The sequence below is a fragment of the Aspergillus affinis genome, assembly GCF_023601865.1.
Source record: "Aspergillus affinis strain CMG 70 chromosome Unknown NODE_6_length_556011_cov_87_064024, whole genome shotgun sequence".
NCBI lineage: Eukaryota > Fungi > Ascomycota > Eurotiomycetes > Eurotiales > Aspergillaceae > Aspergillus > Aspergillus affinis.
The window spans coordinates 358,775-384,633 of record NW_026515787.1 but is presented as its reverse complement, the minus strand read 5'-3'; the positions used below and the strand labels follow the sequence as shown (position 1 = coordinate 384,633).

The 25,859-nt window shown below is 50.9% G+C and overlaps 9 protein-coding genes across 9 annotated transcripts; 4 read left to right on the top strand and 5 right to left on the bottom strand.

The window, feature by feature from the left end:
* Nucleotides 1–382: 382 nt before the first annotated feature.
* On the bottom strand, nt 383–1,070 carry KD926_009660 (mitochondrial 37S ribosomal protein uS19m; the record flags this gene model as incomplete). The annotated part of the gene is made up of 4 exons (XM_053095695.1): nt 383–425; nt 628–810; nt 951–966; nt 1,028–1,070. 4 exons carry the CDS (start codon nt 1,068–1,070, stop codon nt 383–385), a joined length of 285 nt encoding a protein of 94 aa, XP_052960227.1.
* A 1,531-nt stretch (nt 1,071–2,601) lies between these two features.
* Nucleotides 2,602–5,979, bottom strand: KD926_009659 (retrovirus-related Pol polyprotein from transposon TNT 1-94; the record flags this gene model as incomplete). Its single annotated transcript, XM_053095694.1, has 6 exons — nt 2,602–3,933; nt 3,979–4,094; nt 4,550–5,246; nt 5,297–5,344; nt 5,403–5,681; nt 5,752–5,979. The coding sequence occupies 6 exons, from the start codon at nt 5,977–5,979 to the stop codon at nt 2,602–2,604; spliced, it is 2,700 nt and encodes an 899-aa protein (XP_052960226.1).
* A 536-nt stretch (nt 5,980–6,515) lies between these two features.
* KD926_009658 (GMC family oxidoreductase) lies at nt 6,516–8,174 on the top strand (the record flags this gene model as incomplete). The annotated part of the gene is made up of 1 exon (XM_053095693.1): nt 6,516–8,174. The coding sequence occupies one exon, from the start codon at nt 6,516–6,518 to the stop codon at nt 8,172–8,174; it is 1,659 nt and encodes a 552-aa protein (XP_052960225.1).
* Nucleotides 8,175–8,438: 264 nt separating this feature from the next.
* On the top strand, nt 8,439–9,390 carry KD926_009657 (uncharacterized protein; the record flags this gene model as incomplete). The annotated part of the gene is made up of 4 exons (XM_053095692.1): nt 8,439–8,625; nt 8,687–8,922; nt 9,010–9,108; nt 9,166–9,390. The coding sequence occupies 4 exons, from the start codon at nt 8,439–8,441 to the stop codon at nt 9,388–9,390; spliced, it is 747 nt and encodes a 248-aa protein (XP_052960224.1).
* A 327-nt stretch (nt 9,391–9,717) lies between these two features.
* On the top strand, nt 9,718–10,549 carry KD926_009656 (uncharacterized protein; the record flags this gene model as incomplete). The annotated part of the gene is made up of 3 exons (XM_053095691.1): nt 9,718–9,967; nt 10,028–10,215; nt 10,277–10,549. 3 exons carry the CDS (start codon nt 9,718–9,720, stop codon nt 10,547–10,549), a joined length of 711 nt encoding a protein of 236 aa, XP_052960223.1.
* A 1,568-nt stretch (nt 10,550–12,117) lies between these two features.
* KD926_009655 (uncharacterized protein) lies at nt 12,118–13,515 on the bottom strand (the record flags this gene model as incomplete). Its single annotated transcript, XM_053095688.1, has 6 exons — nt 12,118–12,485; nt 12,539–12,603; nt 12,678–12,797; nt 12,862–13,109; nt 13,170–13,268; nt 13,324–13,515. 6 exons carry the CDS (start codon nt 13,513–13,515, stop codon nt 12,118–12,120), a joined length of 1,092 nt encoding a protein of 363 aa, XP_052960222.1.
* A 2,444-nt stretch (nt 13,516–15,959) lies between these two features.
* KD926_009654 (inositol polyphosphate multikinase) lies at nt 15,960–18,601 on the bottom strand (the record flags this gene model as incomplete). The annotated part of the gene is made up of 5 exons (XM_053095687.1): nt 15,960–16,182; nt 16,233–16,325; nt 16,381–16,631; nt 17,151–18,447; nt 18,510–18,601. 5 exons carry the CDS (start codon nt 18,599–18,601, stop codon nt 15,960–15,962), a joined length of 1,956 nt encoding a protein of 651 aa, XP_052960221.1.
* Nucleotides 18,602–19,697: 1,096 nt separating this feature from the next.
* KD926_009653 (putative MYB DNA binding protein (Tbf1)) lies at nt 19,698–22,508 on the bottom strand (the record flags this gene model as incomplete). The annotated part of the gene is made up of 4 exons (XM_053095686.1): nt 19,698–21,005; nt 21,064–21,717; nt 21,777–22,240; nt 22,418–22,508. 4 exons carry the CDS (start codon nt 22,506–22,508, stop codon nt 19,698–19,700), a joined length of 2,517 nt encoding a protein of 838 aa, XP_052960220.1.
* Nucleotides 22,509–23,784: 1,276 nt separating this feature from the next.
* Nucleotides 23,785–25,527, top strand: KD926_009652 (uncharacterized protein; the record flags this gene model as incomplete). Its single annotated transcript, XM_053095685.1, has 1 exon — nt 23,785–25,527. The coding sequence occupies one exon, from the start codon at nt 23,785–23,787 to the stop codon at nt 25,525–25,527; it is 1,743 nt and encodes a 580-aa protein (XP_052960219.1).
* Nucleotides 25,528–25,859: the final 332 nt, after the last annotated feature.

The following is a 25,859-nucleotide window of genomic DNA, read 5'->3' as shown; positions in this document are numbered from 1 at the left end:
CGTTAAAAATAGAGATACCAATAAATATAAACTCCGCGATAAAATAATCTTACATATGCAACAGGACCAAAAGGTAGATATACACAAAAATATGATATAAAATAAGGAAACGCCAGTGGAGACATTCGAAAAAGCAACAAGTCGAGTCGAGATCACGGAATTTCTAGACTCCCAATCTACAAGCCCTCTCTTACCCTGACTGATCTCTTTTTCCATGCGTCAAAAAAAAAAAAAAAACCCCCCCCCCGGATGCAGTGCCCTTCGGTGCGTGTAGACATGTCGTCGACTGGCAGACAGGTAGTAGTAGCCTGGGGACCCATAGAGAGACAGACAGACAGACAGACACCAAAGCCCGAACGCAAATCGACGTAAACGCACGTAATTATTTGTTCTTCGTCAACTTGTAGGTGAAACGCTTGCGAGTCCTAGATACCTCGCGGGTTAGCCAATATTCTAATTCACCATCCATCCTCTCTCCCTCTGTCCCTCTCTCTGTCTTCCCGATTGTTTTTCTCTCTCCCTCTGCCCAGGGCACCAAAAAAAGAAAGAAGAAAGAGGAAGACGAAACCACACCTCTCAAGGCATCAAGACTCAAAACCAAAATCAAAGGAAAAGGATCACACATACGGCGCATATTCACCCAATTTCCGACCGACCATTTCCTCCGTGATGAAAACATCCTGGTAATTCTTGCCATTATGGACTGCGAACTTCAACCCCACGAAGTTGGGCAAGATGGTGGCGGCGCGTTTCTGAGTCCGGATTGGCGGCGTGCCCGGGGGAGGGGGCAGTTTGGCAGGGAGGGGGAGACTAGAGTGCCCAGGAATTTGAATGTCAGTTTTGTTTTCTTATTGTTATGATTCTTCGTTCGAGATTGAGTGGGTCATGTCATGGGTTTATTGTCGTCGGGGGATTGGATCTTCATGTCGGGATGGAATAGATAGACGTACGGAACAATGTTCGGGCCTGGAAGGAATTCATGTTAGCTTTCAAGGCGCATTAAGTTGGATATATTCAGAAGACTTACCCTTCCAGACGGAACGGCCGAGCCGGGCAAGAGTAGGAATCATTTTGACGGGTTGCGCTGCAGCTTCGACGAACGGGTGCTCTGGTTGCGATGATGTTCGGCCAAATTGTGTCGGGACGGAAGACCGGATGACTAAGCGGGTATTTGAGACATCGGCGATGTTGATGGTATGGAAGACGCAACTGCGAGATAAAACAAACACTGTGTACTGATTTGTGACTTGAAAATAAGAAATAGATTGCGGCTAAGAAAGCTCCAAATAGAGAAAGATATGCCCATGCTATATGAAATGACAAATGTACCGCAGTCGCCAGCGACTTGTTGGAAAGATAAGTAGTAGTAGACTACCGAATAGCATTCCTGCGGAAATCAAGTCACTTTCCCTTTCCGCTTTAGGTCCGACTTGGCGCCGCTTTTTGCTCACTGAGCGGTCCGGAGCGTGGGATGAGCACAAATGTGCGTGTCCTGAGCAATCCTTGAGCAATCCCCGAGCGATCCTTGGAAAAGCTCACCGCCAGCCTGAGCGATTCTGAGTGGGCGCATGCAGATCATGTGACCCGAATAAACTGTAAACAACCAACCCTTAGCGTCGCCAATCTGTTAGATATTACCTTAGCCCTCTAAAAACATCGCTCCCATATCCCTAACCCCATCCTTGTAAAGCAGCCCCAAGCTAAACGAATTGTTCGTCTCAGTTACCTCGGCGACTTATTTGGCTATAGCCTAATACTATTATCATACATGGCTAAATTACATCGCAGAATAATACGCAAGCCCTACAGGCTTATGGCGGTTGGTATGTACTCTGCATGCTCTGCTAGACGTCAAGATGTTTCGCTGCTTCGGAAATCGGACGCATTGAAAGTTGAGAGCAGGCAATACCTGATTTCCTACGGTCTGTTATTATAGATGTTTTACCTAGCTAGATAGTTAAAACTATACAGTACAATACAAGCTATCGTCAGTCTATATAGAAACGTAAAAATCTTCCATACTGCCTACTACCTACTAGTAGTTACTACCTTTTTGCTTTGTTCCTGTTACGGGCTGAGCGCAGATTGGGGCCAGGTATTGGTATACCATGGCCTTCAGGGCAGGCGGTGATACATGGCAGAACACCAGCGCTCGCAGTTTTAAGTAGACAACAGTGTCAAGGATCTCGGTCCAAAAGGGTAGAGGAAGTTTCGCATCAAACAGGAGCGTGTTGATTCACTCCCGGATAGTGCGATTCGTACGCTCCGCCAGGCCGTTCTGACCTTTGCAGTAAGGAGCGGATGTGTCAAACTCAATGCCCTGGGACTCGAGATAGGTACGCGCCGATGGCTAAATATTCTCTTCCGTTGTCGCAGAGAAAACGCTTGATTCGAATCCCGAATTGTCGGCGTAGCCATGCTTCAAAGAGCTGAAATTTCTGCAGTGCTTCGGACTTCCATTTCATTGCGTAGCTCCACGAGCCGCGTGAATAATCATCAGTAAAGGTAACCACGTACCTGGAGCCATCCTTGCCTTGAGGTATTTCCATTAGATCTGAATGCACTAGCTCAAAGATCGCTGAGGATCGAATAGATGGTTTTCTACGCCGAGAGTGCCTCTTCTGATGCTGCTTCCCCGCCATGCATGCCGGACACCGCGGCGTTGCCTGCAGCTCCTGGCTGGTCAGAGGGCGGTACGGAGTGCCGGACTGTCGGAGGACCAGCCGCAAGTCTCCCCGATTCAAATGGCCCATTTCGAGCGTGCCATAGCTCTTCGGGAGTCTCCTGGTCTACTCCTATGCTCGCATCTTCTTCGAGGTTCGCTAATGCGTCACCACTGCGGAGTTCAGAGGTGGTCGCCACACTTTGTGCGCCACTTGACTCCAGAGGATCCCCATCAGCCATGACGACATCTGAAGGTTCTCGAGATGCGACGCTGACTGTGGCATTCCTGGCTAGATGTACTTGGACTCGAGGCCTGTAGCTCGCTGGGCAGTGAAGGACGAACAAATCGTCTCTAGTATGTTGGATGCTCCCCACGGGCCGTCCTCTGCGTTGCAGGGCGATGCCTCGCGGGTGCGCCACCACCGAATAGTGGTCTCTCAGGAGTTTGGGCACACTGATCAGGTTGACCCCGACCCGCGGAGCGTAGTACACATTCTTGAGGACCACTGTCCGATGAGGCTTGCCCCTGATGCTGAGCTTCACAGTGCCTATCCCTTCGGCTTCAACGGGATCTCCTGCCGTTAAGAGCATCTCACGGTGCTGCCGGAGACTGGTAAAGCACTCCCGGTCCCAGCAGACGTGGCTAGTTGCGGCGGAGTCCACGATCCACCGTGGGTCTGGCGCGTGGGTATAGAAGGTCGTCACCTTCGCCCTCACGATATTCACTCTCTTGGAAGGCGGGCCCTGCCGGTCTTCCGTCTGGCTGGATATGTAGCTTGAATCGCTGGGTGCGCTCGAATCACTCCGGTCTGCGTGGGCCAACCGGCCCTTCTGCGGTCTGAGATGCGGGAATTTCTTCCAGCATCGTGATTGATCATGACCTTTCCTTTTGCAATACTTGCACTTCTTGACGGGCGTGATCACATGGATCGAGGCGGCCGACGACGCCGGATCCTTTCCTCGCACGACCCGTTCCGCATTAGCGAGCCGATTTCCGACGGCCGCTGGCGTACCCGGCTCCTTGCCATTCTGGATGGCATCAATAATGAATGCGTATTCTGACCCGATCTGGGTCAATAGTATCGCGATATGAGTCCTGTCCCCGATCGAACCTGGCGTGATGGCATTCAGGCGATTTACCAGTAGACGGATTCGGTCCACAAAATCTCGTGCATTTCTGCAGCGGTTGCCAGTGGTCTCTCGTAACTGTGCGAATAATTCGCAATAGGTAGCCAGTTCGGTTTGTTGGTATCGTTCCTCGAGATCGTTCTAGAGTTCTCAAGACGTCCCAATGCCGGCCACCTGTGCACTAACTGTAGGCGAGAGATACTTAATAATAGTATGGTATGCCTCTGCCTCGCGTCGGCACCAATCCTGGTAGCAGTCGTACGCTTGAACCCCGAATTCCAGCCGCGATGGGTCGGCGGTATCTGAATTGACAGTCAGGGCATGCCAATTCGCCCGAGACGACAGGCCATACTTGTCTTGCAGTCAAGTAGGAGGTCATGATCCGCTTCCAGAAGGCATAATTACTGCTTCCCGAAAGTGCCTGCGACCCTGTCGGAGGATGAGATTGAGGATGAACTGAATAGGGAATTCATGGTGGGGCTTCACGAGGAACGATAATAACTGTGGAGTTTGGATGGAGGTATATGAGTTCAAAGTCTCTGAGTAACTAGAGATATCACCCGAGAGTTTGCTCCCGGGCTCATAACCTGTTGTGATTCAGAGGAAGGTTCGTTATACTATTCACATCTGAAAAAGATGAGGGGTTATATACAAGATGGATATCAGATTGATTGGAGATTCAATACGGAATTTATTCCGTATACGAAGCTCTATTATCTACTTCGTCGAGCCTCGATTCACAACACTTATTCCTGACCTCCCTCCCATGTTGCCTCCACAATCCCCAACGCTGAACCCGGAACCGTCGAGCACCGAACGGAGGAAAACCTCTTGTCGACTTGTTTAAACAATGAGACCCACTCATCTTCATCCCTGATACGGGACTTGTACACTCCCAGCATCAGCATATCCATCCACCGAATGTACCGTTCTGCAGCCAACGGCAGCGAGCCACTTTCCGGACATAGATTCTCGTTGACCAGGACCTTAACGCCCGGACGCATAACAGAAACCAGCTGCTGCAGGATCGACACAACCGACTCGTCAGGCCAATTCATGAGTGTCCAGCGGAAGATATAAACGTCCGCCGCCACCGTCTGCGGCGTGAAGAAGTCGTGCGCGTCGAAGCGAATATTGTCTAGATCTCCCCCTTCCCCTTGAGTCGCCGCCTTGAAATCTTCTGCCGCGAAGGGTAGATCCTGAACCACCACGTTGATGCGCTGGTTTGCCTGCGCGATCAAGCGCCCAACGTGGCCGTTGCTGCCTCCGATGTCGACCACCGTGGCTCCCGCGGGGAGATCGGACCAAGGATACCGGTCGACGAAGTATTTGGGTGATGCTTCAGGGACGCCGACGGAGAAAAACTCCATGGCTTGGGCGAATTGTCGCCCTTTGTCCGGTCGCGTGCTGAGGTAGTCGAAGATACCTTGGTTATTATGCGTAAGGGCGTATCCCTATGACAAGCTGGTCAGCTCAGCTTAGGGAATATATAGATTTCTCGTACCGACTCGTCGGGCTTATGTCCCGGGAACTGATCCATCGCGTCGACGGTCTAAACAGCGCAACGTTAAGAAACGTCTATAAACGACATGGATGTATGATGAACACACTTTTGCAAAGCAATCGTACCACTCCCCGATTTGCGCCACGCCAGCGGCGGCAATAGGACTTTCGGCGATGGCGCGCGACGCAGCGGAATGAGAGACGTAGCCCTTGCGTTTCTCAAAAAAGACTCGGTGATAGGCGATCGCAAATCGAATGTACTGCTTCAGATCATGGACGTGGACGCCTGAAGCCTGGGAAAGATCTTGATAGGAGATCTCCCCGTTCAGCGGGACGTGGTTGGCGATGCGATGCCGCGAAATAGCTTGTATAGCCGCGCCATTCCACTGATTGAATAAATCGCCGATTCCATGATTAGCTGGCGCTTTTTAAGCAAATGGGAATTCTCCGACGCACCAAAGGTAGCAGGCCTGCTACCGGCCCCTGGAGTCGATCCAGCAGTTCCATACACGCGTTAATGGCGTCATGCTTTGCTTTGACTTCCTCTTCTGTCGACTGAGGACGGCTCTGGGTGGATTCGGCCTTGAAGGACTGTAGCGAGGCACTGTATGCAGACTCTGACGCATCGAGTGTGGCGGTCGCACGAGAGATGATCGAGGCGAGTCGCCCAATTTCTGACTGCATGGCACGTTTTGTTCCGAGTAGTATTGACTAAAGAAACCTGTATGTTATCATACGATGCAGGCATGTGAGGTATAAATATCCAATCAATGGACAGTCCATCCGCATATCCAACGCTCGATTGTATAGTGATGAAAGCACTATAGACATGGCCCCCACCGGAGTCTTCCTTGGTGCCGCTTACGCCGACGTGGAGCCTTTCGAAGAGTGGATCTCCTTGGGTTACATTAAGGCCGGGCTGCCGTCTTACTTTCTTTGTTTGTTGATCCCTGCTGGTGGGGATTCACCACAGCAGAGAGCCAATCCTCTCTCCTATTGCTGATACAGCGTCCAAAGGTCATAGGAGGAACCATGAACACCATTCCTGCCTAGCGAGTGTTCTGATCCTGGCTCATATTCCAGTGTGTTGGCTGAGTTGGTCGGGGGCGAGGTAGCCAAATACTTCGATCTGCCCATCTTCCAGTCGCAAAAGGATCTACACCCGCTACCTTAATCTACTTGATTGTTTTTGCCTTTCTACTGCCCCCCCCACGTCCACGATGTCTGAGACGTACGATCATATCATTGTCGGCGGAGGCCTGACCGGCTGTGCTCTGGGGAGTCGACTGGCCGAGAAAGACGAGTCACTCCGCATCCTGATCATCGAGGCCGGCCCCAACGTGGTTGATCATCCTCTGACCAGCACCCCATTGGCGTGCTTCGCCTCTCATCATTCGCCGTTGGACTGGGACTACACCACTGTCCCGCAGAAAAACCTCAACGACCGCGAATGCTATAACAGTGCAGGCAAGGCATTGGGGGGAGGCACCGCAATCAACTACGGCACCTGGACCCGGGGAAATGCCGCAGACTATAACCTCTGGGCTAAGCTGGTCGGAGACTCGAGTTGGAGCTACGAAGGTCTTCTCCCCTACTTCAAACGCACGGAGACGCACTACGATCGCAATGCCGACCCAGCTGTTCACGGTACCAGCGGCCCAATCCACAACACCATAGTTGAACTCACCAGCCCCGAGCGCCTATTTCCCCTGAAGGAACCAGTTCGCTCGGCATGGGACCGGCTCGGCGTGAAATTCAATCCAGACGCCAACGCCGGAAACCCCCTGGGGCTAGCGCACTTTGGAGAGAACTGGCGCGAAGGACAGCGTCAGCTTGCCAGCGAGGCATACGGGCTCTCGAAGCGTCAAGGCGTCACCGTTATTACTGACACGTTGGTTGAGAAGGTGATTCTCAAAGAGCAAGACGGGCAGAAGGTCGCGACGGGAGTCAAAGTGGTCAACGGCCAGGAATACCACGCCTCGAAAGAGGTGATCATCTCCGCCGGTGCATACCGGACTCCGCAGGTTCTCATGCTCTCTGGAATCGGACCGGCGGAAGAGCTGGCCAAACACAATATCCCACAGCTAGTGGATGCGCCGGACGTGGGCCGCAATTTCCACGACCACTTCTGTGTCCCGCAGTGGTGGAAGCTGCGTCACCCTGAGCGAGGCCTCTCGATGGGCACGCCTCTGTGGACCAGTCCGGCGTATGGAATGGGAGTGCCGTATGATTGGAATGTCACCTTGCAAACCCCCTCGGAGGAGTTGACACGGGCATTGCAGGCTGACAATGGCGAGGCTCCCAGGGACCATCCGTATTTAGATCCCAATTTCGCTCACACCGAAGTTCTGGTCATTTATGCACCGATGAGCCAGGCTGTCGCCGGGTTTGAGACCCCAATGGATGGCACGCATATTAGCACGGCTGTTCTATTGATGGCCCCTACGGCGCGCGGTCAGATTACGCTCGCCAATGCGGACCCGGCAACTGCTCCTGTGATTGATCCGAATTACCTTGGAAAGGAAGTGGACCGAGCAATTGTGAGAGATGGAGTTCGAAGAGTGGCTAAGCTTCTTCTGGATACCCCTGAGGGTCAAGATATGGTGGAGCACGAGGTGACCCGACCAGAGAATGTGCCTACAAAGCTCGATTCAACCGACGAGGAAATCGATGGGAATGTTCGCCGCGGAGGCATCACCTTCTTCCACCCAGGTGGATCGGCATCGATGGGCAAGGTGGTTGATACTCAATTGTGGGTTAAGGGCGTAAAGGGCTTGCGAGTCGCGGATGCCAGTGTGTTGCCAGTGCCTCTTGCAGCGCATTACCAGGCCATTTTGTATGCAATGGCTGAGAAAGCGGCGGATCTGATTTCGGGTTAGATTTCATGTATTTAACGAGTCTGTTCGGTAGAGATGATGTTTGTGAGTATAAGCGATGTTTGATTTTATCGTCTACGTAGACAGAATGGAGAAGAGCACTGACTTACTATCTTGCAATCCATAAATGCGGCGTGCGGAAGACGCCCGAATTAGCGCATGCGAGCAGCCAGTAAGCGAGAGAAAGCATTTAAAGCTCAGCCTCTCCATAATATGTCAATCCTTCGCTCATCCCCAAATCTACACCCCATAAACAATTTCAGGGCCATGGCAGACTCGCGGTATACACAGCTGGGGTCGGCAGAAAGCTCCCAGCAACTACCTCTCAACAAGCCGCCTCGCTGGAATGGGGCCTGGAAATACTCCCTCCTGGCACTCGGCGGACTTCTTTATATCTATCCATTCATATTTACCGCGAAGCATGCCTTCTCAGAGCGAGCACCCAAAGAATACGGTAAGCTCGTTTGATCCCCCACATACCTACATCACAAAGTGACGACCTGAGTCATGTCCAGCCCAAGTCGACACTTTCCGCACCGTGTGGAAGCCATTCACATGGAACACGGAATACAGTCCTCAAAACCACAGCGAAGCCGACTCGCTCTGGGCGGCCATCAACCCAGCCCACGGGATCATCTCTGTGGACCGCAAATGGGCAGAAGAGAACCACTGGCCAAACTCGATGCCCATGCCTGACGACGAAACAAAGAGCGTCTACTTGCTAGAGGCCTACCACCAACTGCACTGCCTTGTACGTGGCCCCTCCCCCCTCTCCTCTCCCCTCCTCTCCCCCTGTCCCCAGTCATGAATGATCACTGACCCATCTAACACCCCACAGCAAATGATCCGCCTAACCTTCTGGGAAGCGGTTGAAGGGCGGCCGTATACCCACCAACCGTCGAAACACATGGAGCACTGTTTCGACTACCTGCGCCAAGTAAGCCTGAAAGATGCCGTTGCCAAAGCGAAGAATCTAGACTGATATTTGCGACAGATTGTGCAATGTAACGCTGACAACACACCCCTGTATACCTTTGGCGAGTTCCAGGCCGGAGACGGCCAGCTCCACCGGTGTCGCGACTGGGGCGAATTGCACGACTACGCGACGGAGCATTCCGCTTGCTATCGCGACAGTGTGCATGGGATACCGCTCAAGGATCATTTTGGTTTCTGTGACAGCGCTAAAGTGGATGGCTTGGAGAGGACATTGGATGGTTAGATTGGATTGGTTAGTTAGGTTGATTCTTGGCGGGGGCTCTTACTCGGAGTATGCAATGTACGTTGGTCTGTTGGTTGAGGGAGGGGCTCTAAGAGGTATTCTGGACTCTGGAGGATGTTTTCTCGCATGAGACGGCCTGCCAAGTGTGCTAAATATGCATGTAAGACGTAGTTGCCTGGCTGTGGCACTAGTGTATGCTGGGGCCAGAATATGGAGTTGGTATCCACTTGGTGATCGTGAGGGGTTATCGCTGGCTATTCCTAGCCCCTCACCCCTCAATTCATTTATCCTGAGCTCTTGGGAGGTGTAATAGATGTCTGCATAACAATGAATACGCTTCTAAGAGGACGGCAGTATGATAGTTCCGCGAAAGATGCGGACTCCGATTCCGAAGTCGAGGCGGAACAGTCAATGTTGCCTAAGGAGGAGAAGCAGGAGCCCACAAGAACGCGAATGTGGACTGGGTTTCTGCTGTCCTGGTTATGTGGACTGTTTGTCGGTGTCTTGGTTGTGATTCCGTACAGTCATCTACGGTTCTCGGCACAATCTCCTATCCTACAGGGCGCGCTGCCTCGAGGTATGCACGTTCAGTCACCCAGGAAAAAGAACAACACTAAGCAACATTGTAATGAATCAGTTCCCCTCCAACAATGGACTATCAATCACGTACAGCGCAACCACAGCTTTGAAGCTCCGCCACCGGAAGGAGCCACGCGGGAAGCCATCTGGGATAACCTCCTACCGAAAGGTTTGGGATACGTCAGCCATCCAGATTTAGCTGCCAATCGCTCTATCCTAGGTGTCTTTCACTCTCTACACTGTCTGGTATGTATTAATCGTCTCTCTTTCAATTATCCTGTGTTCGTCTGGGCTAATGGTCTTATAGTATACCATCCGCCGCGCATACTATGACCCCAATTCCACGAACGACGTCCTGGACCTGGGCCTTGAGCGCGAGCCGCATGTAGGACACTGTTTCGATTACCTCCGCCAGAGTCTCAGCTGCACGGTCGACCCGACTATCGAACCTGCGGACAAGCACCTTTTCGAGGATCCGTCCTGGGGGTTTGATAAGCAATGTAGGGATCTCGAGGAGATCAAGGCCTGGGCGGAAGAATTTCGGGTTTGGGATATAGAAGGGACGTTTCTTCCGTTTTAGTTGGATAGAGTGTGTACCCTACCTGGTTGGGGATTAACAGGATGTGTATAGAGAATTATTTATCAATCAATCCATCAATCAAAAGTCTTCTAACTTAGTAGAGCCTATCTCAACGGTATTGAAGCAATGGGCTTCGTAGGGGCTTCACCGATCGAAGTGCAAGCTAGTATGCATATGCCATATTTCCACATTCTCTATGAACCGTCTCTATCATATAAGCTGCATTAGGTGTGCTACAAGAGAGACAGCCCGATTGTAGAATCGCTAATTCCCTCGGTTTCTTGAGAAATGTGGTGAGTGATACGTGGACCATTTATTGATAGTATTTATGTAAAGCATAATTCATTGGATGACATTTCTGGCTAAGTACAGAAGCATGAGTGGATTCCTTTGCCCTAACACGAAGACCGTCTGAGAAGTAGAGAGTCAAGTCCCATAGACCCATTCTGAACCAGAGCCCCTTCATAACACATCTTAGTAGGCGTCGCCGACCTTCTCGAAGTCGGCCTTCTCAGCACCGCGCTGCTCTACGCGACTGAGTTAGCGTCTCTGTCTTGTACAACATAGGAGATTTCTTACCGTTGGTGGAGGGAGAGGCAATGGCAACGGAGGCCAGGCCGAGGACGATGAAGGAAACAATAGCCTTGAACTGCATTTTGGAATTGGTAGCTTCTGAGCTTGGAGGGTGGAAGATAGATTGATGGTTGTGGACGGAGGTGGATGGTTGAGAAGGGACAAGGAATATCTAGGAACCAACTGCCTTCTTATAGTGCTCGCTGCTGACCCATATCAAGAGGTATACTACCTGAATTGTCCTTGAACAGCGGGGGTTTTCGGTCTATCCGTGCCAAGTATACAGAAGGCACCCAGTGGTCATGCAGCATTCATCACACGTTCATAGTTGGTGAGGGGTTATACTCTCGATAGCTGCAGACCCATAGAAAGTGTCGCTCTCCGCACACTGCTCCGAGCCTCACCGTAGGCGTTATCGCTCGGCCCGGATAGTCCCAGCAGTGGCGCAATGATAATAATACACTAATATACACTAATATACTCTGGTACGTGGGGGCCCTATAATGCCAATCGCGGCAGCAGCCCTTTTTTAGCCCCCACCGAGAATACCCCATAAGAAACCCCTCCTGAGGTGAGAATCAGAGGAAGTTGTGCTTTCTTCGGGACAGCCGGCCGTCTTCTGAGCTCTGGGCCTGTCGGACTGATGATCGTCATGGCTTGCACTGTTCACTCGGCGTTCACGGGTGGCTTGGAAAGGATCCACGTTTAATGCTCCGTGCTTGGGGTGTGGGAATGCAAAGGATTCATCACGGCCTACTGCCATCTGGCTTAAATTGGCAGGATCTGCGGGTGGCATGATCATTAACCGAGATTGTCAATCGATCGATAGTGGATTCTCGACCAATTCTAAGCATCTTGGATGATTGAATGCAAATCACAGATATACACTCAGATTGCTCTACCTATACACAGGTCTATATCGTCTAAGAACAAGCGAGACAAACAAATAACAACAACAACAATCTAAAATACAAGATATGCCTTTGCCCCTCCCATCAAACGAACGTCGTCGTAGACTGGATATCATGCTGGACCGATATCTGCTTGGCATTGTGTTTCGACGGCGACGGCGATACAGGGGGCCCGCCCTGCACCTGATACGTTCGACCCTGATTCGATGAGGACCCTTCTGCATTCTGCCTCCAGTCATCCGTCAGAGGAATGTCGTCCTGCTGAATATACCCAGACTTGCTCGAGACCGTAGCGCTGAACTTGCCGGATCGTACGTAGCCACTACCGCCGGACGGGTTGGCACTTGTACCTGATTTTCCTCTAACCAGAGGTCCTAGCATGGGCAGGCATGCTGCGACAATGCCTACGGAGATCTCAACGAAGGACCACATCGCAGCACCGACCGCCGTCCCTGTATGAGGTTAGTTGAATGGCGCGATACGGAAGACGGCAGAGGATACTCACAAGTGGGATCGAAAAGACTGAGTTCCGTCATTGCGACGGCGCGGATGATCCCGAAGACGCAGACACTGGAAAGAAGAAAATACATATCAGCTCCGTTTGGTGGATATTTGGATTCTTCCCAATGCGAAGGACGACTTACACTCCTCCCAGTAGGAATATTCCCAGCACCTGCACCTTCCGAGCCGATTTCATGTTCAGGTTCATCACCGGTTTCACGGGGAGGGCCAGAATGAGCACATCGGTGACTATGTTGACAACGCTAAGAAGACAGACAAGTCAGTGCCTCTCCCAATAGCGTGATTGTGGACGGACGAAAGACTCACGCCAGTCCAGTGAATGGAGGCTCCGTGTTGATACACGATGACCCACCAGTCCAGAGATCCGACAGTGGAATACACTGCAGCCCGGCGATCAGGATGACCGCCAGGTTGTATAGAACAACAATAGTGCCGACAATCCAGGAAGATGTGTAGATCCATTTCGATCCGAACAGTCGACAATAAAAAAGCAGGACCGAGATTTTTGTCACCATTACCGTAAAGGAGTAGCTGACGATGGCAGCAACGTATCCCTGTTTCGATCAGTCAGTGGGACCCAAGCGCTGTGACTTTTGCCTAGATAGAGAGACAACCTTGCTAAAAGAGACCGCGTCCTTGACAAAGATAATATGTCGCCCTTGGCCGTTGTCGATGGCTTTAGCAAATACAACGGCATATGTGATCTCACCCATCTGCAGCAATCGTCAGGACCTGACTTCTCATAACGCCAAACGTTGCGAATCGTACCATCGCCGCAATTATAGTCCAGTCTTCCGGTCCAAGCGTAATCCTGGAGATGCGCCGCGCCGTGAAACGTGCAGCGACCGCGACGATGGCCGCAAGTAATCCACACACGAGAGAGGCGATTTCATTAGGTCGTTTATCGTCGTCGGCATGTGCCATATAGTAGTCGAGTTGCTCAGGGGTTGGTTGGGCCATCTTCGACCTGAAGGTTCGGGACCTGTCCCGGTGTATCGGCTTGAGGTATGTAGGTGAGGCGGGGGAGAAAGAGAACGTTTAAAAGAACAGGGATTGATAATGTGCAACGAGGCGGATAATCATGGAATTATGAAATATCAACTACCACAACTGGATATCTTGAAGACGCCCGAAAATAGGGAGCAGATGGAAGGGGGCGCTGCATGTTAGAGTTGATGGAAGATAGTTGGCAGTTGGGAGAGTGCAAATTGGGGCCGGCGAGCTCCTTGTTAAGGTAAGCGAACGCCTCCATAATATGTTTACCGAGCTTGTTAGGTTGGTTCTGGCCCTTCAACGTCCCGTCTGACTGCAGAAGAGCACCCCTGGCGAGGCAGAAAATCGTCTTCAGGCCAGTCGTTCATGGGCGCCGGCCAGGCGTTTAGGCTCTGCATGACCTTCGTTATTCTCAGACTTTACTGGGGCCAAACATCACCAGATAGTGGGGACAACCCCGTGTCCGATACTGAGGGATGTCTCCAGCGGACTAGAAGAACACTCCGGAGAAACCGGATCCAAGTTCGTGCCCGATAGGGCCCCTGGGGAAAAGAGACATTCCCGTGTCTTTCATGTCTTTCAACCCGAAGGACACATCTGCCCGGTCTTCACCAGTTTAACTCGGCAGGAATAGGAGGGGAAATTAAACAGGAAAAAGGAGCATGTCGTCAGGTCTGCAATGTAACGTCGTGGCAACTGGGATCGGCGTCTTAGGGCTTACATTTCTGGTCTTTACTCTTGGCTAGAAGTGGTCCAAACGCAATCAGTATCGCAATAATGATCGTGGATTGCGATCCCTGGAATATGATCATAAGTGCCATTGCATAATTAGCGCGCTCCATTGGTGTTTATGAATTTCACTTGCTGATGCTCATGAATATACGATGAAACGAGAGGCAATAGTACTCTGAGGTATCCGTATATTTAGTTATATTACCGAACTAGTTATGTGGGGAACACTAATTTTGCAACAACACTTACGCAGTATGCAGACCAGGGATTGTAATGTGAGTCAGATTATAGTAGAAAACATCGACCGGATTGACTTTCTCCTTTCTGCCAAAATAACACATTATTCTTGGCATTAATGACCGTCGGGGCATGGTATGCTCCGAGATCATCTCGTATGCTGCATAGCTAAGACATATCATTAAAGGGCAGGTACATCCAGGCAGTAAACATAATATGCTGCCCATTCAGATTAAACACGCAGAAGAATAAGCTTTGAAGCTTGTGTAAGTGAATCTATACTTCAATAATAACCAATAGACACAGGACAATATGCAGAGTAATCCATGCAGGCATACGTACGACCCTAGTTGCGGCTGTGTTATAGAACATACTGTACACCGGCACGAGGCATTTCCCATTTGCTGACCTTAGAGCAAGGAGTCTTTGTTCAATCTCGCTGAGTCAAACGCTTTGATGCTTCTTCTTAGTGAGTTTGTATTCCGCCTTAGTCTTCCAATCTCAGATTTACAGCTGCAAGCATCAAACTCCACAGGATCTCACCGGCAAAATATGGACAGGTTTTGGCTGGCTGATTGCAGTCGTTTTCCACGCCTCGAATAGTGTCGTACGCCATAACGCGAGATTTCCTAGTAATGATCTGTACATACTCGATATGCCGGAAGTCTGTGGTTGGCTAACTTATCGAAGGGGGCCTAGATGTGCGGTTGTCATCACTTCGATGTCTTGATCACTACTCTCCCCGGAATTTAGATCATAGTCTAACGCACTATTTTAGGATTCTGGTCATTATGCTTTCTTCGTCTTCGACGTGAAGTGTCAGACGGAGTCTAGAGAGGTCTTTTATACTAGATAGGAGATCCCGGCTTAATGGCAATGGTAGGCCTAGACTGGGCTTGCCGTATGCATGGCTTGCTACGTATAGGCAGAACATATGTGGATCCGATGTCAAGGAGACAGTAGTACACGTCCTGGTGGACCACCTAAGCTCGATGTATTCCGAGAGAAACTATGACATGACATAGGTAAAGCAATGCCGATATCTGAGGATTTTGGGAGGCAAGGATGGACCAGGTAGAAGACGGAAGTGGTCGGATGACTCTGAACAAACTAGCATCAAGAGCGGCGTTTTTCCATTTCCCAGAAGCATCAGATGGTGTTGCAGCCGCGGGACAAAGAGGCCGCCAGGAAGGAAACCAAGAAGGTATGAGGACCATCATAGGCCTTGACGAAGCTCAAAGTTCGCCCTTACGAAGTGGTACGTATAAGAGTCTTCTACTGAATTATAACTTTTAGTCTATCGTACAACCACACTGCTGTTGCACCAGTGCAAATCTGCTACAACTTCACTCAACTTAAGATGGCGGAAGAGTCTCTTGCTTCGTTGGCCCAGCTGATGATTGTTGATACGTATGGATTCCCCAGGCAAAGATGCAAGGAACTTAATCAAAATGCGATGTGAAGCTCCCTGCGGGCTCCTCGAAGAACCTCGTGTAGATCTGGGTCAGGATTTCCGCGTCGGCCCGCAGAGCGGGGGATATATAGCCATTCTGTAGCAGGAAATTGATCGTCCGCCGCAGAAGGCGCTCGAGATCATTTCGGTCAATCAGCTCGGACAAGTGGGATATGTATGTGGCTGATAAGACTAGTATGTTACCAAACTGCCTGCCGTACAATTAGCGTCGGCAGACTAGCGGAACAAGGGACGAACATACGCATGCGCCGTTCCAAATATATTGGTTATAATCGGTCGGCCTTCGATGCCGTCAAAAGCCTCCGTGCTCTTAATCGCGGACTCGATGCATACTCTGCATGCGCTACGCAGTTTCGTCGGTAGCTCGCGGTACGTGCACTGACCCGGACCTGCAGTCTGTCCGCGCGGGGCCCATGTCGCTCGACAAGCGCTCCATGCAGGTAGCAATCTGGCTGTGCGTCATGTGCAGGGAGATATCCTGCGATTTCGGCCCGGACGCCTCGGTGCCAGCAACCGGGGTGGTCCGGCAGTCGACTGACGATATCGGAGCATTCGATTGTCCCATGCAGTGGAGTGCATAATACAGACGGTAAACTCGGCTTTCACCGCCCGTCAGGAGCAAACCATTGAACCCCTTTATCTGAAATCCGAAATGCGTAGTATAAGCCTTACAGAGTTAATGCTATCAATAAAAATTAAGTCTCATCACCAAGATGCTGCCCTCTAATGTATAACAGTAATATCATCATAGATAGAACGTGTATAGCAGCAGTCTGTAAAAAATTAGGCATTGCCTGCTTTCATTTCAATGGGTCTTATGTAGCGAAACATCTTGCTTGGTGCTGCTTTACAATGGGCATGAGACCAATCGTTACGGAGCGTTAGTCATTTACAGTTTATTTAACTAGTTAGGTCATATGATCAGCATACGTCAGCTCAGAAGCGCTCAAGGGTGGCGGTGAGCCTTTCGTAGGATTGCTCCGGGATCACTCAGGACACGCACATTTGTGCTCATCCCACGCTCCGGGCCGTCAGTGAGCAAAAAGCGGCACCAAGTCGGACCGAAAGTGGAAAGGGAAAGTGACTTAATCTCCGCAGGAATGCTATTCGGTAGTACAATGATTGACTATTCGACTGCCAAATCGTCGAATAATTTGACCAAATTCCGGATTCCCTTGAGTACGTTCTCGTCTGGTCCCTGGCCAGGGGTCCAGCTGGCATGCGCAAAGTCAATCAGGCGCAGGTCATGCACCTTGGGAGGGTCTTCCTCGTCCTCATCCTCCCCGAGATCGCCTAGCTGAGCGGTTTCTGGATCAATGCTGATGTTAATAGCATTGACCTGCTGCGGTGCACCGCCTGGACCAGTCGGTAGGTCTACAACCTGGTAAGACTCATCTTCCTGGAGTTCGAGTTCGAACTCCTCATCTTCAGATTCGGATTCCTCGGGTGCCCGCTCCTGGGCTTTCTTCTCTTCTTCCAGCGCATTTTCCATCGCGGTAGGATCTCCCTCGTAGACAATCAGAACACTCGACGAGTACATGCGGCTTTCCTCGGCCTCGATGACCTGCTGCACGCGCCTCAGCTCGTCAGCCAACCGCTTGGCCAGGAATTTAGAACGATCGATAGGTCCAGCCTTCGCCCCGGCGAGGAACGACTCGAAACCTTCCTTCACGTTTTCCTGGCTGAACGATCGCCCGTACCACTTATCGTAGCGTTTATAGCCATCCTTCTCAATAATCTCACCCTTGGCACCCTCGGACCCCTCGTGGCGCACGTCATACGGATCCGTCTTGCTCCCCGCATCAGTCTCCCCATTCACACCAGTCCACACCTTCATCCCGGCGATCCGGAACCCAAGACTAGAGCTCGTTGTCTCCTTGGACACCGCGTCGAGTTTAGTGCGCTTCGCAGGAGGCGCATCGTCCGCCCACAATCGCGCGCCGAGCTTCACGTCCAAAACATTCGGACGAACGAACCCGGACGCCACATTCTCCAGCACGATCGAGAGGCCAGTGTCCAGTTTTTTCCCTCCAGACGGTACCCAAGAGTTTCCCTGTTCTGTGGGATCTGACGCCGCGTGCGAGGGAGTCGCGGAGGGGGCGGTTGACGGCTCGGTGGTCGCAGGGGTGTTTGTCGTCGACGAGGAATCCGATCCAGGCAGCATAACAGCGCCACCTTGTTGGGAGGCGGCGAGGGCGAGCGGATGCTGCTGGTCAGTCGATGACAGGGTGCCCATGAAGGTGGGCATGAAATCCCGGAAAGTGGGATGGAGGGCGCTGGATTCGTAGAAAGCGACTTCTTCGGGGGTACAAGGCTTCGCAATCAGGAAGCCGGAGGGCGTGCAGCGAACGCCGTCGCTAGGAAAATTCACGTCAGTATTTGTAACAGTGGCAGATTGATTCTCAAGAACAGTAGACTGCGAAAGAATCGGATCGCATGCGGATTGCATTGCGAAGCTGCCATCAGGAGCAGCTCTAAGAGTGGGTGTCGGAATCTAGGGCGAGGTCAAGAAACTTACTGTCCGGCGGCGGCATGGTCGAAAGCGACGAAGCTATCGTTGTCCAGCTTGGGAGGGTTGGCACTCTCCGATCTAGATGATGACGTTGTCATGATTCTGGGGGGTCAAAAAAAGAATTGAGCGTTTCCAAGTGAGACTGGCCGAGGCTAGCACGGCATTCCGTTCGAGTCCGCGATAAAGACAAAAGGGAGAGGTAGAAAGGTCGAGCTGGCGAGTACGACGAACAGACCTCGATCAGAAAATAAAAGAAGCAGAATGCGAAGAATTAAATACGCAGCTAACGAAACAAACACTCAAGGAGAGACAAAGCAAGAGTACTTGGTTGTGTTCGAGGTCTGACGCAAAGAAGATGGAGGAAAGGAGATAAATCTGACGGGGCCTGTCAGCCTTGTGGAACAACTCCAATACAACTATAGTACCATACTCTATAGGTCGCGGCATCATCCCTTTTCTAAATGTCTCATGCTAAATTAATCTACCGGATCTGCTGTCATTATTACAATGATTAATTAGGATTCGTTTTTCTGTTTCCTTTTTTCTTCTATTTTTACATTTACGATTGCTCCCTGCAAAAATATTTCTATGTACCTTGTTCTTGGTACTATCTATATATTCCCGGGGTTTGTGTCTCAGTTAAATCCGTAAATCGGCCACACAAATAACCCCCCTTTTCAATTAAATTTTCCTATAACCCAGAATATCTACTGGACATCATCATCAACGTCATCATCACTTTTGCTCCTAGAATGTAGTTACTCCGTATCATTGCTTAGTTATGGCACGCAATCCACACCGTGAATCTCTTAATGCGAATGCAGTTCTCTGATCCAACGTGAATACATCGATCGAGTTAGATACTTACAGAAGTCGGTAGATGATAACGTAGATATTTTGGATAGGATAGTTATTTCCCCCTAAAATACATTTGTAGGCCCCACGTAGATAACCGATTATCCAACAGCCCTTTATATTACAGAAACAATTGGTATTATCGCGCCCAATCTCCAAGGCCTTTGCATGACTGGTGGTCAAGCAGAGGCCAAAGATCCCTTCTTGTTGAGAGAGGATCAGGTCCTGAACACCCGGGGATCACAAAGAGCAAAAGGAAAACGCCATGAACGAAACAAAGATGGACGATTGATAGCAAAGAGAATGAAAGAAGAAAGAAACACCCCACCACCGCGGAAACTATTGTCCGACATGCATACTGGGATCGATGTGATCCTGATGGTGATGGTGCTGATGCTGATGCTGTCCGAACTGATCGCCGTGAACTTCTTGACTGAGGGTTTGCATTAGGTTCTGCTCGGCGGTCTGGTCAAATGTCGAATGAACATGATGATGGTGATGATGACTGTTAGGATCGGGAGCCAGACCGGGCGAAGCTGACATGGCATCGTGACCGTGACCCATTGCAACCTGCTGGGAATGCGCTCCGGCAAGTGCCATCATTCCTTTAATGCCTTCGACATGAGCCTTGTCCTCTTCGCCTTGCTTCTTCTGTCGTTCTCGGGCCTCGCGTTTGGCAGCCTGAGCGGGCGCCCGAGTCTTGAGCTCACCAGTGACAAACTTCAGGTAGTAAGGAACCTCAATTCCACTTTTGAGGAAAAAGAGTTTTAGATTGCGGGCCTTGTCCTTGAGCTGCACTTGGTTGCGATCTTTCAAAGCTTCGCTGATGGTCCCGCCAGGTCCGAACATGGCGAGGATTTGACTCCAGTGAGGACCTTTCACTCTATCAAGTCCTGCCATGAGGGCATTTTCTTCTTCGGTGGTCCAAGGCCGACGTTGACTCGGGAGACCAGATTTGCGGCTGCTTGGGGATGACTTTGCCGACGCTGCCATGCGGGCGCGTTCGTAGAGGACCTGCGTTGGCTGGGATTGAGAATAGTGGGGGATGCCAGGCATATATCCATGATTGGCTGCCGCTGAGCCCGGCCGTCCGGGAACAGACATAGGGGCAGTCTGGTGAGTAAAATGTTGGAAGTTCTGCTGGAGAGGACTTTGCTGGAAGGTGAGCTGCGTCGGCGCTTGCTGGTATCCCGAGGGTGTGGGACTCGGTTGGTAGTGGTGTTGTTGAGGGACTTGCTGAGGGGGAAGTTGGTTCGTTGGCTGCGCGGCTGAGTATCCATGAGGGACTGGCGTGCCCTGGTGCGACCCGTGCTGCGACACTGGCTGCTGCTGAGGTTGCGGGTGTTGGGGCTGCTGAGCCGGGTTTTGTGGCGGCTGCTGGGATTGCTGTTGCGGCTGGTTTTGGGCGGGCTGCTGGGGTTGCGAGTTCTGCTGCTGGCTCTGCTGCTGAGATCGTCTCAATCCGTGACCCTGCAAGGCAATCTGTGCAGCACGAGCCGCACGAGCCACGAGATCACCATGCATATTCCGGTCGACGGGGACATCGGGGGTCTGTGATGCGACGGGGAATTGGCCTTGAAGAGGTGCGCTGGAGGTCTCTTGGGCATCTCCACTAGACGAGGATGGTTGTCGACCCTTGGTAATCTTCTGTACGACGGCTTAGCACAAGTTATTAAGCCTGAGGACAAATAACAGAGACACAAACCTGCTGGTTGCTGATGGCATCAAAGTTCTTGGTGATGTAAGAGCTCAGATCCCTGAGAAAATCCTCCCAATGGTACTTGTCAGGCAGGGCCCTCATAGCCTCTTCGTTGTTGATATCGTTGAGAAGGATATCACGACGCGACCCAGCGCGCTTCACGAAGTCAGTTTCACTTGGGGCAGGCTGCCGCGTGCCGGGGCGCCTGTCGAGAAGACGTTGCTCCAAGTCATCGGGAAACAGCTCGTACAAGATTTCGGTTCTCGATCGCTCCTCGTTATTCATAGAGGCAATGAAGGCTTGCGTCTTGAGTTCGAGGAAGAGAGCACCCTGTACTTTGAGTAAGCGCCCTCCTTCGGGAACGAAGACATCAAGGAAGTTGTCGTTCAATTCCGAGAAGCCAATTTCCTGGGTGCCGAAGATGCTGGAGACAAACGATGCTAGATTAGCCTTCCTGATGATGTCGACTTGCGAAGACTCCGTAAGTTCCAGTTCGGTCGCCGATAGGAATGATTTCTTCGATGAGTAAACCTTCTTTGTATGATCGAAAAGGGAGCGCATGGTTGCATAGGCCTGGCCATTTTCCGACTCCGGCTCCGAGACGAAGGATGTGATGTCTTGATAGGTCGATTTCGCTAATAGCGATAGGATTTGGGTCGACTAGAGGGTATCGTTAGAACGAAGCAAGGCTTGAAAGAGTTCTTGGAGCCACGTCTTACCAGGTTGTCCAGGATAGGTAGACTCTGGGTCTTCAGGTGCGAGTTTGCTTTCACGATTACCATGCCCTTGGGCGTTGACTGGTCAGTACTTTCGGCCAGTTGCTGTTGGCCGAGAACAGATTGCTCCTCCACCCGTTCAGCATGATTCATGATGTTCGAGATCACTGTTGCCATATCTGTGTCAATATCCTGGCTTGTCTCCGGTGCCACAGCGGCTTCTGCAGAGCTGTCGATCTGACCATGTTTGTCATCTTGATGCTCCACCGTGTCAACCACGCCGGGTCCTAGAGCCGATGCCAATTCTTCTTCAATTTGATTCCCTGGAATCTGGTCGGATAGTTCGGGTTGTGATGGGGGAAGAACGAGGTCGTCCGGTTGATCGGACTCTAGGCGCCGTTTCTTGGAGGCGCGAGGAGACACGGAGCCGTCATTGTCGTCGAGAGGGTGCGACAGTTTCGGGGAGACTGCAAGCAATCAAGTCAGTAAGACAAGCCTTTGTACCATGCAAAGAACACGACAGTGGCCTCAAGAGACAGAAGACAAGAAAAGACAACAACGGTCTTCGTATGTTCCTCTGGCTGCTAGGGTCGGGTGGCAGGGGGCGGCAGCGGACGGGCTCATCGTAGCACGCATGGACTGACCAGGATCCTCTTTTAGGGGAAAGGGAGAGGCCGGAAGCTCAGAAGAGTCCTTTGGATCATTAACAGGAGCTGGGACTCCCGAGTCCGCCATGTTATGGACGGTCAAGAGGGTATGATCAGGGTGTTGGCATCCAAGAGCAGAAATGAGGGCTTAGGGGTAGGGCGCAGGCGTAGGGCTTTGCGAGGTGATGAGACGGAAGGACGGCGTGACAGATTTTTCGCCGGGCGGAGAAAAATTGGAGACACTTCCTCAGGCAATACGACGGCAATACGTGCTGCTGCTGCCAAGTGATCGCCTGCACGGGGTCGGTGTGAGTTGAACAAGAAAAATCAGTGAACTCAAGTATGTCTCTGGAGGTCATCTCATGGCTAGAATTCCCCGGATATTCTTCGTTACTGGCAATTTGCCACTTCCAACTGACACTTTCCACCTTCTCTCCTGGCACTGATTACGAAACACAGATCACGTGCACATAAGTTAGCTACCTAGGTATTACAGGGTTACCCGAACAGGCAAAGCGCCATCTTGCCGGGAAGAATGCCCGAGGAACTAATGAATGCTTGAGGACCCAAGTGTCATCATCCTACTTCTGCAGAGACGAAATCCTGACGACGGGCCCCGGGTCTTTCTTCCTGGAAGGTCTTGGGGAAAACTATCTCCATGCCACACCCTAGGAAATCCTGTTGTGTGTATAGTACTGACAATAGTATACCTGCTTCGATGGCCGCATTCAGGTGCAATGCTACCTACCCTCACGTCTACACGTCATAGACCGTCTATCGATAGAGCGAACACTACAGTAGACCGACATGCTCTAAGGGAATATAGGAACTTATGTGCTGCTGAATTCTCATGCTGTCAAGCATCATTTTTCCTGGTGATAGAACATCGGGTCCCTTTTCCGAGCCACTCACGATGAACCGCATCGTTCCCCAGAATTCTAAGGCATGAGGCCTTGGCTACTGGTCTTTAGTAACTTTCTGAACTAATATGTTAAAGACCATTTAACTGAGATTAGGGGCCAATTTTTATCAGGACCATGGCGGCTACTCGGAGGGTAGGTAGCATTGCCTTCCTAGTTCCTGGTACTCGGTTGTTTTAACGCAATGAAAATATAGTAGTTATGTCGTCACGTCGCAACCCGGCCAAACGGAAATCGAGTCTAGACGCCGGTGGAATCTTAATTTTGACGTTTGCAGACGTCGTCTTCCTCTCTGTCGCCTAGCTTATATCTTGGTTCTGCTGGCTATTACCGGCAAGAAGTTGCTACTTTTTTTCTAGCAGTCTTCGTCGTTTATTGATTGGCAGCTGGCAATTCAAGCAGTTTGACTGTATGCGTTAAAATATTTGGTGGCAGGAAACAATCATGGTAGTCTCCCATGTTTATACCCTTGTTTTTGCTGTTGCGCTGCTTGCAGCTGCTTCGGCTCAGGATCTCAAAGAGCATGTTTGGGGAATCTTCGCCTTCACTGTCCATGGAGACAGTATACCGGCAGTTATGCCGCAACGACCTCAAACATTGACCCCATATGGTGCCAATAATCTATACGCAGCAGGATCCGCTTTTCGAAACCGCTATGTTGCGGTTCAGGGAAATGGGAGCAACCCGGGTACGAGAATCGAAAACCTATCTCCATACGTGCTCGACGTCGACGAAGTTGAAGTTCTGTCGACTACCAGTCCATCTGATATCGCCTCTGCCCAGGCTTTCATGCAAGGACTCTATCCGCCTCTCAACGAGACCTTCAGCGGTACATATGTTGAATTTTCATTCCAAATGGCCAATGGCTCTACGGCCACTGCTCCTTTGAAGGGGTATCAATATCCTCGGATTGAGGCCTTGAGCTATGAGGACCCGCAATCGCTGACGGTGGATGGTCAATCCTCTTGTCTCATGCATCAAATAGCAGATCTTGAATACCAAACTAGTCCCGAGGCCCAGGAGTTTGCGCACGACTACGAGGGAACATACGATTTCCTTTACAACCAAGTCTTGTCTGGGTGGTTTGACCGGTCTTCAGTCAACTATACCAATGCCAAAGAGATTTCCGAGTTTCTCGACTATCAGTATGTCCACAACGAGTCTTTATTAGACAGCCTGACCCGAAGCGATATCGAGCTTGCTCGATTATATGCAGACCAATATGTTTTCGCAATGAATGGTAACACGTCTACTACGTCGGTCATTGGGAGCAGTGATATTCGGACCATCGCCGGACGCACTCTGGCTGCCAACATTTTGGATGCCTTTGACAATAATATCCACTATCGCGGTACCGACGGGAAGATGAAACTAGTCTTTGGTGACTATGAACCGATCGTTGCTCTCATGTCTCTGTTGCGGCTGCAATTTGCCCAGAACACTGACTCCTATTCCCGCCCTGATCTTGGGAGCTCAATCATCCTGGAGCTATTCAGCCTGGAAAGCGCGGCCAACCCGACTTATCCCGACCAATCCCAGCTCTATGTGCGGTTCCTCATGCGCAACAGTATCGACACCCCCGAATTTAGGGTTTATCCCCTTTTCGGGCACAGTCCCAGTAACAGTGCCATCCCCTATACGGAGTTCCAAGCGGAGTTGGAAAAGTTCGCCTTGGGATCTACTCGTGAATGGTGCCTTCAATGTGCCTCGCAGGCCACGTTTTGTTCTGGGGTTCTTGACAGGCAGCAGGACTCACCATCCACGAACACCAGTAAAGGCATGCGTCCTGCCGTTGCCGGTGTCATTGGCGCAGTTGTCACCGGCGCTACTTTGGCGATTCTCGGCATCGTTGGGTTCCTGATATTCGGTTTCCGAACCAACCGGTTTCGCAGATCGACTCTGAAAGGGTTCAAAGGAAACAGCAAAATGGCAAGTGATCCTGATGTCGCTTTTGAAAACCCCACATGGGAGGACGTCAAGACTACCAACGACCAGAATTCTCAGAATCCGGGGGCTACTGGCCCTATTGTGAGAGGGCACGAGCGTTCAGGCAGCTGGGAACTAAGAAATCAAAATGGAGGCAATGCCCCTGGCGAGGATTCGGTGTCCCCATTTGACGATGAGAATGAAGAAGAATGGCTTACCCATAGTGCTTTGCAGGCAGTCACGGCTCATGAGCATGTCTGAATACCCCTGAATGATGATGTTGTTTAACCTGTGCATGATTGATGAATTTTGTTCTTTTTAGGCTATACTAAGTCACTAATTGCATTCCCTTTTTATAATACACAACACGTCTCCGCTTTAAATTCATTGCCCCGAAGTGTTCAGGACTATTCATTTTCTTCTATCGTTTACCTCTTGACGGTCTACAAAATTCCTGACCAGCCAGTGGAAACTACTAGAGTGCGACTCTCTGCTTGTTCTATATACACTTCCATCTAATAATACAGTGCCAAGCACGACACAAATGCAATGCTAGTATACAATAGTTGATGATGATGATGATGATGATTGCA